This window comes from Suncus etruscus, chromosome 1, assembly GCF_024139225.1.
Source record: "Suncus etruscus isolate mSunEtr1 chromosome 1, mSunEtr1.pri.cur, whole genome shotgun sequence".
In the NCBI taxonomy this organism is placed as follows: domain Eukaryota; kingdom Metazoa; phylum Chordata; class Mammalia; order Eulipotyphla; family Soricidae; genus Suncus; species Suncus etruscus.
Genome location: NC_064848.1, coordinates 97,026,822 through 97,043,957, shown reverse-complemented (window position 1 = coordinate 97,043,957; position 17,136 = coordinate 97,026,822). Strand labels below are relative to the sequence as shown.

The 17,136-nt window shown below is 39.7% G+C and overlaps 1 protein-coding gene across 1 annotated transcript in view; it reads left to right on the top strand.

The window, feature by feature from the left end:
* The first annotated feature begins 13,504 nt into the window (after positions 1–13,504).
* The window catches only part of AKAP9 (A-kinase anchoring protein 9), a 159,215-nt gene continuing 155,583 nt past the window's right edge, over positions 13,505–17,136 (top strand). The window contains exon 1 of the mRNA XM_049768841.1: positions 13,505–13,781. Within this exon, the coding sequence (XP_049624798.1) occupies positions 13,734–13,781 (48 nt within the window). The 5' untranslated portion in view covers positions 13,505–13,733. The remainder of the gene's footprint in view (positions 13,782–17,136) is intronic.

Sequence of the window (17,136 nt, the reverse complement as noted above, 5' to 3'; positions counted from 1 at the left end):
GAACTCCATATGACTCCACAGGTTTCTCAGCCGAAGCATTATCATCCAGAACAAAATGCAGGATAATTATTAAGTGTTGAATGAAAAAGATGACACTTAAAACATTCATAGCCATACAGACTTACATGGAGAAATAAAGAAATAATTAAATAATTCTCACATATCAAAGAGTAATAAAGAACAATAAATGAAAGAGAACTAGAAAAAGAAATGGAAGTAAACAATACATAAAAGAACTAGAAAAAGAAAAATAAATAAAGTAAATGAAAACAATAAATGATCAATATATCTCAAAGATGGAGATAAGAAAAATTAGAAGGGAGGAGTCAGGACAATAGGGCTTTTGCAGTGCATATGGCTGACTCAAGTTCGATCCCCATTTGGTCCCTGGAGCACCAGGAATAATTCCTGAGTGCAGAGGTAGGTGTAACTCCTTTTACCTTTTTTTGTTTTTTCGGCCACACCCGTTTGGATGCTCAGGGGTTACTCCTGGCTAAGCGCTCAGAAATTGCCCCTGGCTTGGGGGGATCCATATGGAACGCAGGGGGAATCGAACCACGGTCTTTCCTTGGCTAACGCTTGCAAGGCAGACACCTTACCTCTAGCGCCACCTCACCGGCCCTGTAGGTTAACTCCTAAGCATCACTAAGTATGGCCCAAAAACAAAAACACAAAATAAAATAAAAAATAAAAGGAAAACAGAAATCTAGAAGAAATATGCAATAAAGTCAATGAAAGAATGAACAAGATTAACAAAATCCTTAACTAAACTCAAAAAGAGTAAATGGAGTAAAACCTGAAAAATCAGAAATAAAAAAGGGGTAAGTTAGAACACACCCCCACAGAAATCCAGAGGAGTATGAATCTATCTATCATAAATAAAGTTATGCCTCTAACTTGAATAGCCTAGGAGAAATGGATGAATTTTTTCTTATAGATTATATAATCTGAAAGACTGAATCAAGAGGACCTAGAAACATGAATAAGCCAATTATAAGCAAGAAAATTAAAAATATTAAAGAAACTCTCCTAAACAAGTCTAAGTCAGTTAGTTTTACTAGTGAGTTCTATCAAATTTTCTAAGTTGACCTATTACCTACCCTTCTAATGATTCAACAAAAAGTTGAAGAAGGGCCCGGAGAGATAGCACAGCGGCATTTGCCTTGCAAGCAGCCGATCCAGGACCAAAGGTGGTTGGTTCGAATCCCGGTGTCCCATATGGTCCCCCGTGCCTGCCAGGAGCTATTTCTGAGCAGACAGCCAGGAGTAACCTCTGAGCACCGCCGGGTGTGGCCCAAAAACAAAAAAAAACAAACAAAAAAAAAAGTTGAAGAAACGTTGGGCGGGAATGATAGCAGGTGATTGCCTTGCACTCAGCCTAACCATATTTAATCCCTGGCATCCCAGATGGTCTCCCAAGCCTGCCAGGAGTGACTTCTGAGGACAAAGGCAGTAAGCCCTGAGCACATCAGGTGTGACCTATCACCCTCTCCCCTCCAAAAAAGTTGAATAAACAGAAATTTTTCTAGTCTATGGGACCATCACTATCTTGATACCAGAAGCAGATGCTCTCCACAACGCTGGTTCCCTGAGCCCTGTAAGGAGTGATTTCTGAGCCTGAGTGCAGTCAGTAATAAGCCCTATCATTCAACTAGGTGTGGTCCCCAAACCAACTATACCAAGCAAAAGAAAACTGGTTTGATCTCTATGGAAATCATTTTAAACATTTCTCAAAAAATTGAAAATGAAACATGATATAGTAATTCCATTACTGTTCTGAAATGTTATTTATTCCCCCTGGGTTTTAGTACAAATCTTAGCATTAGGAAAGGCAGAAAAAAGGGAAAGGAAGAGAGGCACAGAAAGAGAGAAAGAATTTAACCTTGTTTGTTGTGGTTTTGGTATTTTGGTTGTCACACCTGGCAGTGGTCAGAGGTACTCCTGGCTCTGCACTCAGGAATTACTCCTGACAGGCTCAGGGTACCATATGAGATGCCAGGGATCTAACATAGTTGCAAACAAGGCAAACACCTACCAGCTATATAATCACACTCTGGCCCCTTGACGGTGTTTTAAAGCATATAAAACAATTAAAATGTTCTCTATTGGGGCTGGAGAGATAGCATAGAGGTAAGGCGTTTACCTTTCATGCAGAAGGTCGGTGGTTCGAATCCCGGCATCCCATATAGTCCCCTGAGCCTGCCAGGAGTGATTTCTGAGCATAGAGTATAGAGTATAGAGCCTGAGCACTGCCGGGTGTGACCCAAAAAACAAACAAACAAACAAAAAGTTCTCTATTATATAAGGAAATATATTTCTGTCCTGTCCTCGACAATAGCACAATGACTTATGATCTGTATGTATTTTAGTATGTATTTAAATAAGTCATTGTGAATTAAACATCCTAAGATGTTTAATTAATTACCTGCATTATCCAAACCCTACTTAAGTTTCTTCTTTAGACATTTTACTCCCACAAGCTAAATTATTCATCTCACCAAACTTTCTAACCTAACAAAGCTGTTGCTTTCTGGACTAAAGTGTTACCGTGAACATGAGTCTCAGTTCTATAATTTTTTTCTTTATTGTTAGATAAGGGTAAAGAAACATGTCTAAAAATAGATACTTGGAGCTTAAAATCTGTCAGACCATATGTTGTACAACTCCAAGATCAAGAAAACAAAGACAATCATTCTCCTGGGGGTATGCATTACTGCAGTAAGTATTATTAACTGTCATTCAATGGAATCAAATGCCAATCCATTTGTATGGCTGTACAGTCATTTAATAAACTTAAGGCAAGAAATAATGAATTCTTGGGGGTGGGAGACTAGGACAGTGATGGGGAAACTGTATATTGTTACTGGATCTATGCATGCATTTGAATCTTCTTATGAGAAGTGCTTATGACAGATGTAAAATTTTTGTGGCATTCTTCTTTTTCTGTTAAGGAAATTACTTCTTTCTGATTGACCATCATATGAATGACCGTAGGCTTTGAGGAAGCCTTCTATTTGCAAGAAGGTATTTGATAATACAACATAATAATCTTTTAAAACTCTTAAATAAGGGGGGCAGAGAGATAGAATGGAGGTAAGGCCTTTGCCTTTCATGCTGAAGGATGGTGGTCTCTCGAATTCCCGGCATCCCATGTGTGTCTCTCCTGAGCGATTTTCTAGAGTGTAGACGCCAGGAGTAACCCCTGAACACCTGCCGGGCTATGACCAAAAACCAAAACAAGACAAAAACAAAACTCTTAAATAAGGTTCTCTATCTATATTAATGATCTTCATATAGGAGCTGGAGAGGTGGGCTCAAAGGCTGAAAACATGCTGTACATGTGAGAATGTGAAAAATCGAGGGTCTAACTGCATGGCTCCCCTAACTCCAGCAGAAGGCCCCCCATAACACTAAATGTGGCCCAAACCTCCCCCCTCAAATCACTAAATATATTTGTCTTCAATATTTACATGTTTAAAGAGTGTAAACAGAATCACATTCAAATATTTAATTCAGACTATTATGCTAGAATATCATTGAGGCTGTGTACATAAACACATTTGACAGTTAACTCAGTCTGGCCACAAACAGTTCTAAAATCCCAAAGGGGGTTGATTCTTTTCTATTTTAACTAATAATCAAATTTCCACTTCTTTAGAGTATGGAGAACAAATGTATTGGCATATTTTACATAGTTAAACCCTTTCTTCATAATAAATCTTTAAGCACCATGAAAATATGTAGTTGGGTTTCAGTTATAGAAAAGAACATTCCTTCACCAATGCAACAATGCTAAGGTTAAAAGAGCACAGCGGTGGGGCATTTGCTTTGCATACAGAAGGATGGTGGTTCAAATTCCGGTATCCCATATGGTCCCCTGAGCCTGCCAGGGGCGATTTCTGAGCATAGAGCCAGGAGTAGCCCCTGAGCGTTGCCAGATGTGATCCAAAAAACAAACAAACAAAACCCAATATTTCTCAGGCTCAGAAAGATAGTAAAGTGGGTAAGGCACTTGGCTTGCACACAGCTGACCCAGGTTTGGTCCCTGTTACATTGTCCCCCGAGTCTGCCAGGAGTGATCCTCAAGTGCAGAGCAAGAAGTAAGCTCTGAGCACCACTAGTGTGTCTTGTATAATCAAATGAATAAATTAAAAATAAGGCTAAATTTAGAAATAACTAAGAAAATAATTATAAGATTCTTTAAAACAAAATAATATATATACTTATATATTATAGTTGTATTTTGTGTTATGGTTTTGTTTAAAATATTTATTTTAAGCACCATTACTTACAATACTGTAATAATAGGGTTTCATGCATGCTGTGATTCAACACTGCACCCTCCACTAGCATGTCTGCTTCCTTCCACCATCATCTCAATGTCCCTCTTCAACCTGAGCTCCAATCCTTCCACGTCACCCTTAGCTCCCTTGGTAAACTTGGTCCTGTACACCAGTTCTCAGGTTCTGTTGCCTTTAGCCATTTGTTATTCCTTCACAATATTTACTTACATCCTACATATGAGAGATCATTCTGTATCTGTTCCTCTATGTCTAACTTCACTCAGAATCATACTGTCCAGAACCATCCATATAACAAGTTACATTATTTCATCTTTTCTCATAGCTGAGTATTATTCCTCTGTGTTTATGAACCAGCTTCTTTAACTATCATCTATTCTTAAACACTGGATTGTTTGCGGCTATTGTGAGTAGAGCTGCAATGAACATAGGAGCACAAATGCCTTTTCAGAATAGAGTTTTGAGGTCCTTGAAGTGGATGCCACGATACATTACAAGCATTCATATAATGAACATTTATACATGTAAAGTAAAAGTAAATGATGGCAATGTTCTCAATAAAAAACTTTAAAACAATGACTATCATGATAAAATTCAACATATACATTGTTTTAACATGTATCTCATATAAATTAAGAACTAAAAAAAAAAATTTTTTTGTTTTTGTTTTTGGGCCACACCCGGCGGTGCTCAGGGGTTACTCTAGCTGTCTGCTCAGAAATAGCTCCTGGCAGGCACGGAGGACCATATGGGACAGCGGGATTCGAACCAACCACCTTTGGTCCTGGGTCAGCTGCTTGCAAGGCAAACGCCTCTGTGCTATCTCTCCAGGCCCAAGAACTAAAAATTTTTATAATTATAAACAGCCAAAATTAAATAAAATTTTAATTGATATAGACACTTGTGTTTTGTGAACCCAAGTATTTGAAGTTATTTTTGTGGGTTTTTTGTTTTGTTTTGTTTTGGTTTGGTTTTTGAGTCACACCTGGCAGTGCTCAGTGGTTAGTCCTGGCTCTATGCTCAGAAATCACTCCTGGCAGGCTCAGGGACCATATGGGATGCTGGGATTCGAACCACTGTCCTCCTGCATGCAAGGCAAACGCCTATCTTCATTGCTATTCTCTCTCTGGCCCCATTTGTAAGTTATTTTTTAAGCATATTTTAAATTTGTATTTGCACATTATATAGATCCAATAATTTTTTTTGCCCTTCCCGCCTGCTGCTAATTTTAATATTAGAGTATAATTTATGTTTTTAGTAAGTAGTGCTATGGCTCAAAAGCCGAAGGCCTCATGTATGCAAAGCAAATCCACTTAGTGAACTACATCCTCAAATGTGAATTAGATCACATCTTACTATTTGGTTTTTGATTAAATTAACATGGTATCTTTTAAAATTCTGAAATCTGTTCTCCAACCTAATTACTAATGATCTCAAAATATGGGTTGGAAATTAAAAATTAAAACGAAAATTTGCTTATTTTGGTCCAAATTTCAATTATTTAGCAATAAACTTTCTTTTTGGGGGGGGGTCACACCCTGGTAGCACTCAGGCGTTTACCTCCTGGCCTTCTATGCTCAAAAATCGCCCCCCAAGCAGGCTCAAGGGACCATATGAGATGCCGGGATTCCAACACCCACCCTTCTGTATGCAAGAGACAAATGCCTTACCGCTGTGCTATCTCAATTTCCCCCCCAAAATAAAGTTTCTTATTGAAAACTTTTCATGTCTATATCATATTAACTAGTGAATACCATGCAAATTTGGGTTTAGAAAAAATAGTACAGCAGGTAGGGCATTTGCCCTTGCACAGCCAACCTGAATTCGATCCCCCAGCATCCCCATGTTCCCTTTAACCTTTCAGGAGTGATTTTCTGAATGCAGAGCCAGGATTAAACCTTGAGCATTACTGGGTGGTGTCCCCTAAACAAAAATTACCATGCAAAATTATACATATGTACAGACTATTATGTTTATATATAGTCACCAAATTAAATTTTATAGTATAAACTGTAATTAAAATGGTAATAAATGATAGTTTCATATCTATGTTTTATGCTTATTAGGCAACTTATCACTTATAGAATAGCAGCTAACTTAATCTATTAGGTCCTATATACATTACTATAAACTGGATGGTTTATAACCAATAGACCTTTATTTCTCAGAGTCTTCGAGACTTGAATTCTCAATCAGGGCATCACTATGGTTGGTTTCTGGTATAAGTTCTCTTTCCAGATTCAGACTCCTAATATTTTTCTTTTCTTTTTTTTTTTTTTTTTTTTTTTTTTGGAGGGAGGTCATACCCGACAACACTCAGGGGTTACTCCTGGCTCTATGCTCAGAAATTACACCTGGCAGACTCGGGGGACCATATGGGATGCCGGGATTTGAACCACCATCCTTCTTCATGCAAGGCAAACACCCTACCTCCATGCTACCTCTCCATCCTAGACTCCTAATTTCTCATTGTTATTCTTTTTTTTAGGCAGGGGGTTGTGCTTAGGGTGTGCTCAAATTACTCACAGCCTGGCATTAAGAGGACATGAAGTACTGCAGGTCGAATCTGAAACATATGCTTCAGGCCTTTGAGTTTTCTCTTCAGTCCCCTATATCCTTTTGTGGCTTAAAAGATCAAATTTTCCAGAATTTCTTTTTTAAGGGCCTTAGCTCATTTACGAAGCACCTTTGACAACATGATAATAGAAAATAAGATTTCTACGTATGAATCGGAGAGGGGAGGGGCACAGTCTTTCAGGATAAAGTATTAGCCTTGTCCTCAGATAATCCACACCACTGTCACATGCACAGGGTTCAATATTAGGTTTTTTTCCTTTATGGTTACCTCAGATCTGCTAACTTAAGAAACTTACAGTTCTAATAATACCCTAAACAAGTCACTGACATTAAATTAAAATTCAAGAACTACTGTAGTCAAAGATATAAAATCAAGAAATAAACAAAAGATATTTAGCCATTAACATGAAATCAAAAATTCAGAAATACATGCTTAAAGATAAAAGTAAAATATCACTTTCTTATAAAGAAAAATCAGCAAACTATCTAAATTTTATTTTATTAGACTTAAAGATAATATATAATAAATGAATGATTTAAGGTATTTTATTTTGCTTCCTTTTTGTTTGTTTGTTTTGGGCCATACCCAGCACTACTTAAGGGTTGCGCCTGGCTCTGTGCTCCAAAATCACTCACAGTAGGCTTGGGGGACCATATGAGATGCTGATGTGCTATATCTCTGGCCAAATATATTTTATTTTGTAGGTGGTTATATCTCATCTTTTAATCTATTTCTCAATATATGTTAGATTCAATTCTTTCAAATGCATTACCTCTTTTAAACCTTTAGGTGGTTTTCAGTAAGTCATTGGTATAGTTTAAATAGATTCTCTATTAGTTGAATTAGAAAAAGAAATTCATGATAATTTTACTTTAAAAGTTATTGCGGGTCCGGAAAGATAGCACAGCGGCATTTGCCTTGCAAGCAGCCAATCCAGGACCAAAGATGGTTGGTTCGAATTCCGGTGTCCCATATGGTCCCCCGTGCCTGCCAGGAGCTATTTCTGAGCAGACAGCCAGGAGTAACCCCTGAGCACCATCGGGTGTGGCCCAAAAACCAAAATAAAAAAAAGTTATTGCAAAAATTTTTCCAATAATTACAATTCAGATTACATAATTTTGCATTCATATTTCAGTTTACATACTTCACAAAAGTTAATTCTATTACTGGCTTCTTGGATAATGACAGTAAATGAGAGTGGGAATTAATGTAAATATATATATTTCAATTTTGCAGGGTAACAAATAGTTTAACTATTTTATATTATTTTGCACATTAGTTTTATGACATATGGTTTACATAAAGTCTTTATTAGGTTCCATAAAAATTCAAAGGCAGATATTTTTGGTAATAGTATTTGGCAAGGATATACTTGAATGTAAGGTAGTCCAGACTTTATCTTCAGTCATGGAATTATTCTGAGTATTTCCAACAATGGGAAGTATAGCAGGTGGGGTGGGAGATAAGTAGCAAAACTGGGTTCACATATCATCATATACATCATCACTCAAATGGTTAGAATTTTGCCATACTAACTCACAGGAAGTCAGTCTCTTTTGGCCCAACAGTAAGCCAAACATTTGTATTTCCAGAAAAATAACACTGGTCTCACTCAAATCCAGTATAAGCATAGTTACTCAGAGCAGTTTTCCTAACAGTTTTGTAAGTGTAGTAGATAGTTAGCATTTCACAGATGCAGAAATAGAATAGGCACTGAGAGATTACCTGAAACTTAAATATTTCAACGAAATGTAACCTGACTCTCAAAACTATATGACTACTTTTTACAAGTGTTCTTGGAAAATATTTTAGTCTATAATCCAATCTGATTTATATTTTATGTAGTATGCTGAAATATATAACCTATCAAACATGGTATGAAACTAGAATTTTTTTGGGTATATGGGCCACACCCAGTGATGCTCAGTGGTTACTCCTGGCTATGCGCTCAAATAGCTCCTGGCTTGGGGGACCATATGAGACGCTGGGGGATCAAACTGCGGTCCGTCCTAGGCTAGTGAGGGCAAGACAGACAGACGCCCTACTGCTTGCACCACCACTCCGGTCCTGAGAATATGTTTTATTCAAAATAAATTGAAGTACTTATGGATGAAAGGTTTATAATTCCATTCTTGAAAATAATAACACTAGATTTTGGTAGGCTCATTAGTCCACTTTAAGGCATAAATTTCTTCATAAAAACTAAAACTTATAAAAAGCTATTTTACTTAAAACATTTTATAAATATGTATTCACTTTTGAAACTTGAGTAGATTTTTCAAACTACTTTGCCAAAAAGAAATGCTACTAATATGGAAAATACAGAAAAATCTTAAATTTAACTCCTATGAGAAAACAAGTGTGTAGTATAATATTCTCAATATTCAGAAGGTAAATCAACACTAAAATATGTAACATAATTATGAGTTTTAAAGCTTTCGTATATAGAATCACTAAGATAAAAGATAACAAATATACAAGATTTCAGTTTTCAGCTCTGGTCTACTGGAAAGTACTTCCAGGGGCTCTGTAGAGGACACAGATAGTATTTGCACTTAATAGGAAAGAGATAACGAGATTGATTTAAAATCACTGTCATGAAAATCTTTATTACTAGACAATTCAATGTTCATTTCTCAGTCCTCATTTCACTATATGTTAAGCATCAATTATCCCTTCTCCTTTCCTCCCTTCACTTTTGCCTTTCCAGATTTATCTTACTTTTCTTCCTACTTATAATTGAAGTGCTCCAAGAGTCATTCTTCATATCACTTCTATATCTCAACCTGCTTCCTAGAGCAAATAGTCCAATAAAAAAATGTGACTCAGAAATGCAAGTCACATATGTAATTTAAAATTTATAATAGCACCATTTAAACAAGTAGTGAAATTTAGATATACACATTTAATGCAACATACCTCAATATCTGCATTTTAATATATAATCAATATTAGAGATTTCATATTATTTTGTTTTAAACTAAATCTTTAAAATCCAATTAGCTTTAGAGTCATTTTTCAAGAGCAAGTCTTCCATTTGTATGTGTATCTTTACAGATTTTTTATCTGTGGTGATATAACTTTGTTGGAAGGTGACTTTGAGACTTTAACAAAGAGAAATCCATGCTTGGCCTTAAAGATGCAAATGAGAGGCTGAGTCTCTAATAAGGTTTGAGAGGACTATTGTTTGCTTATTTGTTTGGGCATTGCACCTGGCACACTGCTCTGGGATCACTCTTGGCAGGGAACCTTACGTGTTCCTGGAGACAAACAAACATTGGCCATGTGCAAAGGCAAGTGCCTTAACTGCTGAACTCTCTCTGACCCTGTTTTAAAAGTTTCGTTGGTGGTAGGAGTGTGGGTGTAGGGATGTGTGTGTAGAAGAATTGGGTCTTACCCAGCTATGTTTGAGGCTTACTACTAGCTCAGTACTAAAGGTCACTCTTGGAGGGGCTCAGAGAACCATACGTATTGTCAGAGATCAAACCAATATCAGTGACATGCAAGGCTAGTGTCTTACTAGCTATATTATTTCTTCATAACCTCCCACTTGAACAAAATAGAAGTCACCCATAGTGGATCTTGAAAAATACAGCAATACTCCCAGTGGTTCCCAGTGGTTATGCATTTGAGCTTTTTAAACATAATGCTATACCATGCTTAATAGACTATTGTATAAAGTAAGTACAATTTTTGGGGGGTCACACCCAGCAGCTGTGCTCATGAGTTACTCCTTGCTCTGTGGTCAGAAATAACTCTTGGCAGGCTCAAGGGAACATCAGTGATATCAGTGATCAAACTTGGGTCAGCCACATGCAAGGCAAACGCCCTCCCTACTGAGCCATTGTTCCCATAAAGTAAGTACATTTTTATATGCACTGGAAAACCAGGTTTTACTTTAACTCTACTGCAATCTATATTTGTGTTTTGTTCATTCATTGGTCCATATCTAATGGTGCTCACCTACTCCCTGCTTAGTATATGGTTCTAGAGGTTCTCAGAAGACCTGGCAGTACTGCAGATTGAACCCTGATCTCTTACATGCAAGTATATGCACAATCCATTGTGTTGTTATTTTCTGGGCCTTCAATATTCATTTCACCATTATGATCTGGAATTGAACCTTCAGTATCTCTGAAGTGTATATATATATATATATATATATATATATATATATATATATATTAAAGACCTGAGAGATAATATAGCAGGTAGGGTGCTTGCCTTGCATGTACCTGACCAGGGGTTTGACCCATGGCATCCTATATGGTTTCCTGAGCACTGTAAGGAGTAATTCCTGAGTGCAGAGCCAGTGTAATCCCTGAGCATCGCTGAGTGTGGCGTAAAAAACCAAAACCAAAACAAATAATAAAGACCTATATATCATTGGATGCTCTTAGTAACAGGAAACACAAATAATCTTGTTTATTTTGAAGTATTCTTGAACATAGTCATTACACGCTAGTATATTGACAGTTTCTTTAGTCATTGAGAAAGTATTATTTAATAACAAAATAAAATATTCTTTTGTTTGTTTTTTTTGGGGGGGGGCACACCCGGCTATGCTCAGCAGTTACTCCTGGCTATCAGCTCAGAAATAGCCTCTGGCAGGCACGGGGGACCATGTAGGATGCCGGGATTCGAACCAACCACCTTATGTCCTGGGTCGGCTGCTTTGAAGACAAACGCTGCTGTGCTATCTCTCAGGCCCCAAAAGAGAATATTGTAAAATTTTGGGCAGTCAGTATCCACAGGCATAATCCGTCAATTCAGGCAGCATTTAAATTAAGGTGGTGGGAAGTTGTACTGGTGAAGGGAGTGTGTTCTTTTTTTATAACTGAAACCCAACTACAAACATGTTTGGAATCATAGCGCTTAAATATATTATTTTAAAAAATTCAAAAAATTTGTTGCATTATTCACAACACTTGTTTCCAATTTTACCTCTATGCTTAGCTTGTTGGGTGACTAAACAATTGCACCTTTTTAGTGTCTCAACTCTCTTATTCCTATAATATGTCTAATCTTCCAAAATTCTGGTAATATTAACAGCCCTCTGAGTGTTAATAACTGGCACAATTATGAATGCATAGTAGAGCAGAAGGGAAAAACACTTTCAGATTTAAGAATCTGGAAATCTGGGCTATTTAAAGCTAGTCTTCAGTTTATGGTAGACCTGGGCTTTTCTTTTTTTCATTTTTAGCTCCTGCTTTCACCTAACAGACTCCTATAACTGAACAAATAGTTTTAGTCAGACCTGTTGTGGTTTTTATTTTAAATACAACCTAGCTCAAAACAAAGAACCATCTTGCTCAACCTTAAACAAGGAGATCAACCGGAGACATTAAAACTGTAGTTCACCCTAGGGAAGTCTTTGAGGATAGAGGGTTGAGAGGAAAAAAAATGTCTTGAGGGAGTACATAAAAAAAAAAAGAGTGTAATTAGCACTTTATTAAAATCACTTGATTCAATCAACAAGCGTTTACAGGGTCTCAAACTTGCAGCTCCCGGCCCGCAAACGGCCCTCTGTACAACATTTTGTGGCCCTGCCCTAGAGGAATCTTTTGTTTTGTTTTGTTTTGTTTTGTTTTAGTTGTTTGGGTCACACCCCCCAATGTTCAAGGATTACTACTGACTTTGCACTCAGGGATCACCCCGACTTTGCCTCCTGCGGCCCCCAGGTAAATTGAGTTTGAGACCCCTGCCAGGATGCAAAGCATTGTATTACCCAAAATGATCAAGACATCTCAGTCCTCAAGAAGTGCAGCTTATGTGCGGAAACAGTAATGAACAAATTATTAATATATCATGCAGTGTAAAGGAGATGCATGAAGAAAAGTGACACTCATTAGGACATCTAATACACCACATATACTAAGCCAACAGGGATCTATTTTTGGAAATGCAAGGATAAATGGCTTTCTCAAGGTCAAGCTATTAAATCATTGTCCATTCTTTCCCGAGTCTACATTCCAAAGCCTAAGCTTCTTGCAGGCCATCGCTGCCCCAGAGAAAGAAGCTCCAAGGAGTGAGACCTGGGGAGGGTAAAAACCCTGATTATTGGACATTTTCAAGTCGCCCTGGAAGAACAAAAAAAAGATTAGGAAAACTGTTGGAAGGCGGCAATTGAGAGAGAGGGGGGCCAGGAAGACCCCGAGAAGGGGCTGACCCGAGAGTGGAGGAGGAGGCGCGGTGCCATTCCCGCAGTCCAGGAATCCATTTATTTAGACTGCATGCAAGTCTTTGAACCGGTAGTCGCCCACCCGCTCCCTGCGCCTTCTCGGGCTAGTCTTTTTCCCTTGGGAAATCTGCAGCGTTCCCCGTTGCACGGGCCCTAGGCGTTAAAGGCGGCCTTCGCTTTCCTAGCACGGTGGGTGGCGCTGAGCTCCGGGCGCCCGGCACACCCCCTAGCGCACGGCACAGCCTCCAGGAACCGGTGCGCTACAGCGGGAAAGCAAGGCCGGGTCCGCGGGGCGCCGCACGGCGCAGACGCACCTGCCGGGAGGGCGGGGCCTCGCGCCTGCGCGGAACCGACGTGCCCCCGCCCCGCGCCGCCGCCGCCGCCGCCGCCCCCTCTAGCCCCGCCGCCCCGCGGTGTGTTTACGTGGAGACCAAGATGGCGGCGTTGGCGGCGGCGTCGCGCGTGCGGCCACGACCGCTCGGCCAGTGAGCGCCGGGACCGGTCCCACTCGGGGCGGAGGGGAGAGCGTCAGGCGCGGCCCCTGCGGCTGCTTCCTGGGCCGTGGCGCCGCCCGCCGAGGCGCGCCTCCCTCGGAAGCCGAGGTTTTCCTGTCCGTGCCGGGCGACCGACCCTCTCTCCCTGTCGTCTTCCCGCAGCCTGCCCGGCGGAGGCCATGGAGGACGAGGAGCGGCGGAAGAAGCTGGAGGCCGGCAAAGCCAAGGTGAGCGCGGCGAGGCGCGGCAAGGGAGAGTGGGCCCGCCTCGCCTGGGGGTGGGGGCCGCTGCCAGGTTTGCTAATGCTCCCGCCTCGCCGCCCTTCGGTGGAAAACGCCCCCTTTGCCTTTGCAATCGGGCGACTCCTTCCTTGCTGGCTCGAAGCTCTAATTTCGCTCCCCCCCCTCTTAACAGCTGCTGGGTTTCTCCACCTCAATCCCAACCTTTCTTCGCCCTCGTCTCGCCTGCCTTGCCCCGGAGGAGGCCTGACGTTCTGGATGGAGCGTGCGGGCTTTGTGCTTGTCCTGGTGGAGATGGGGGGAGGGGGCCCCGTTTCTTTGACTGCAGGAGGACCCGGCTCTCTGCGTTCTCTGGCTGGCACGCTGGCACTCCCTCCCGGGTGCGTGTGATTGGCCGGTGACAGCTGCTCGGGCCACCCCGGCCGCTTGGTCCGAGGGTGCCCTGCCACAAGTGCCACCACCAGCTGCGAACTTGGCCTGCGTGGCCTTCGTGGCCCAGCGCGGCTCCTGTCTGCTCGCTGGGGAGGTCTTTGTCGCGGGCTTCTCTCCTCTCGTTGGGTTGTGCGTGATGGTAATGTTGATGCGGGTCTTTCTCTCTCCGTGGACCTTGCCTGGAATGAAAGGTTTCGTATTCTGAGACACACCTAGAGAACCTCGGGCAATTATTGTTCTCTGCGTTGCGAGCTACATGTTTGGGGGCGTGTGAGATTTACCCCTGAAGCCAACAATGCACATTGCTCTGCACACAGTCTCTTGTCATCCAGGTGTGCTCCGTGAAAATTGTGACCCAGCAAAATATACACTGAAGAATTCGTTTTAAAAACACATGTGAACGTGATTTTCGACTGCCCACAAAGGGCCCCTTTCAATACTGAAGTTATCTTTACTAGATTATAACCTGCCTTGTTAGAGAGATGATTGCTAGCAATCATATTTGAAAACACAATTACATTATAATTACTGTTAACTGTTTTTTCTTTCTTCCTCCAAGTAAACAAAGGAGACTGGGTCAGTGATTTTTTTTAAGGACCCTACCGTTGAGACGCTCAACATTAAGTTATTACATGAATATATAACCTGGCTTCGTATTTCTAAAATGTAATTGTTAGTTTACAAAAGAAGCTTTTAAACGATTGTATGTTTTCAGGTAGATTATTACCTTAGAATTTATAAATGGAAGGAAAGAGAACTAGTGCATCTCCGGAGGCTCAGAGTTAGTTACATTTCTGCTACACCGCGTTCTGAGAAGACCCTGTGATGCCCAAAAAGTGGAGGTGCTCCCCTTTAAGAAATTTTGAAGAGCTAATTAGATATTTTATGTGTCATTGCCTCAGAATTTTTTATTAGCTATTGTCAAATATTTTTCCTAAATATATGTGAAACGTTCCTATAGTTAGCTTTGGACAGTGTATTTCAGAAGAGGATTCATTTAAATAGTTTTAAATCAGCAAAATAGAATGTTAGTGTGGGGTGAAAAATTTTTTCTTTTACACTTGACTTTATTATAGAAGCATATATTATATTAGTTACCTGTATTAGTTACAGTATAAAACAATGGAAACAGCCATCCAAGACAGTAGCCGTGAAATCATTTTCTAAATTGTAGGAATGTGACAGGAGAGGAACATGAATCACAAAAATAGGACATTAAAATAGTTATGCATTTGATTTATATAAGCACTTATACTTTTAGGTTTAAATGTTTAGATTATAAATGTATTCAGTCTGCAAACCTACATTGTACTCCTGTTTTACACCAAGAGCTGAAAATAGGAATGACAGTCTTTGTTCTCATGTTGCTCACAGTTTAGTATGAGACAGACATTGGATAATGAGTACAATGGGGAAAGTGATAGATAGTAGATTACAGGTGAATTTTTTCTTTTGCTAAAATGCTGCTGTCTCATTTAAAAACTTACATAGAAAAGCAGGAAAAACACACAAAAACATCAGTATTAATAAAGGGTAGCATAATATCAAATAACCCAGTACTCAGATACTTGCTTAAGGAATGGACAGACAGAATGGCTGAATTGTAATGGTCACTACTTTATCATATTTGTAATTAATAGCAGTATTCCAAAAATCTCTTAATTGGAAGCTTCTTAAATCAATTAAGGTGACCATTTCCAAACCTAATTTTAAATGACTTTCTTTGTACATATTAAAATATACTACATATACTCTTTATATATGTACTAATAGAACTGTATTATAATAGAATACATTTTGGTATATGTAGCCATTAACATAATTCTCGAAAGACATTATGAGTTGAAAAAATGCCCACAAATAGTGAATGACTGGGCTGGAGCCTATACTCAGTGGATAGGTTATTTGCCTTGCATCATAGCTGACTCAGGTTCAATCTCCGGCACCCCATAATGGTCTTCCGTGCACCTCCAGGAAGAATTCCTGAGTAGAGAGCCAAGAGTTACCCTTGAGCATCGCCAGATATGGATCCAAAACAAAAACAAAACATAGTGGATTGTAAAATAAAAGTTCATGGTTTGTATGTAAGATTACCCCAGGCTCCATATTTCTAAACCCCATGCAGCTGGTTCTGAAGAAAGAGTGTAGTGGATAAGAAATAATAAGCCAAGCCAGCAGGAGAGAGCCATGGAGCTAGTCTGCTTTTGGCCTCCATGTCTCTCAGCCTCACCAAAAGCTAGACTATCTTTCTTTATTAAATCAATACCCAATACACCAGGAAGGGGAAAGTTGAGTGAGAGATAAAAGTACCTATCCAGTGACTTTTACATATCAAAGGAAATGATTTAAGGAAGAAGGAAGTTGGGGGACTGCCTTTGTCTTAGGCTAATAGCTGGTTGTCATCCTAAGGTGGTAGTACATTAAAAAAAAGTTACTGGGACTAGAGAGATAGTGCAGCTGTAGGATTCTTGTCCTGTATGTGGGCAATTGGATTCAGTCAGTCAGCACCAAAAAAGATTGTCTCTGTACTCACTAGGAGTGATTCCCCCTGTGAAGTGAGCCAGGAGTAAGCCCTGGGCACAGCTGCTTATGACCCCAAAATAATTAACAACACAAATAATTTTTTAACTTTTTATAAAATGTAAGTGTTTATGGAGTCTATGCACTTTATGACAGTTTTAGTTGTTTCCCTACTTGGCCTTTTTCTGTTTGCTCTTGTGTCATGAGCTCCTTCTTCCTTGTTGTAAGAAGCCTGACCTATGAAGATCTGAGACATTACTGCATTGTTCAGTAAATATTTTCGGAGCTAAGCTAACCCCATTTACACACTGTGCTCATGGGAACAGCACTACAAAAGCTGTCCTTGTGTTGAAAGCCATCTAAAGGACATTTTTTTCCAAGTAAAATTATT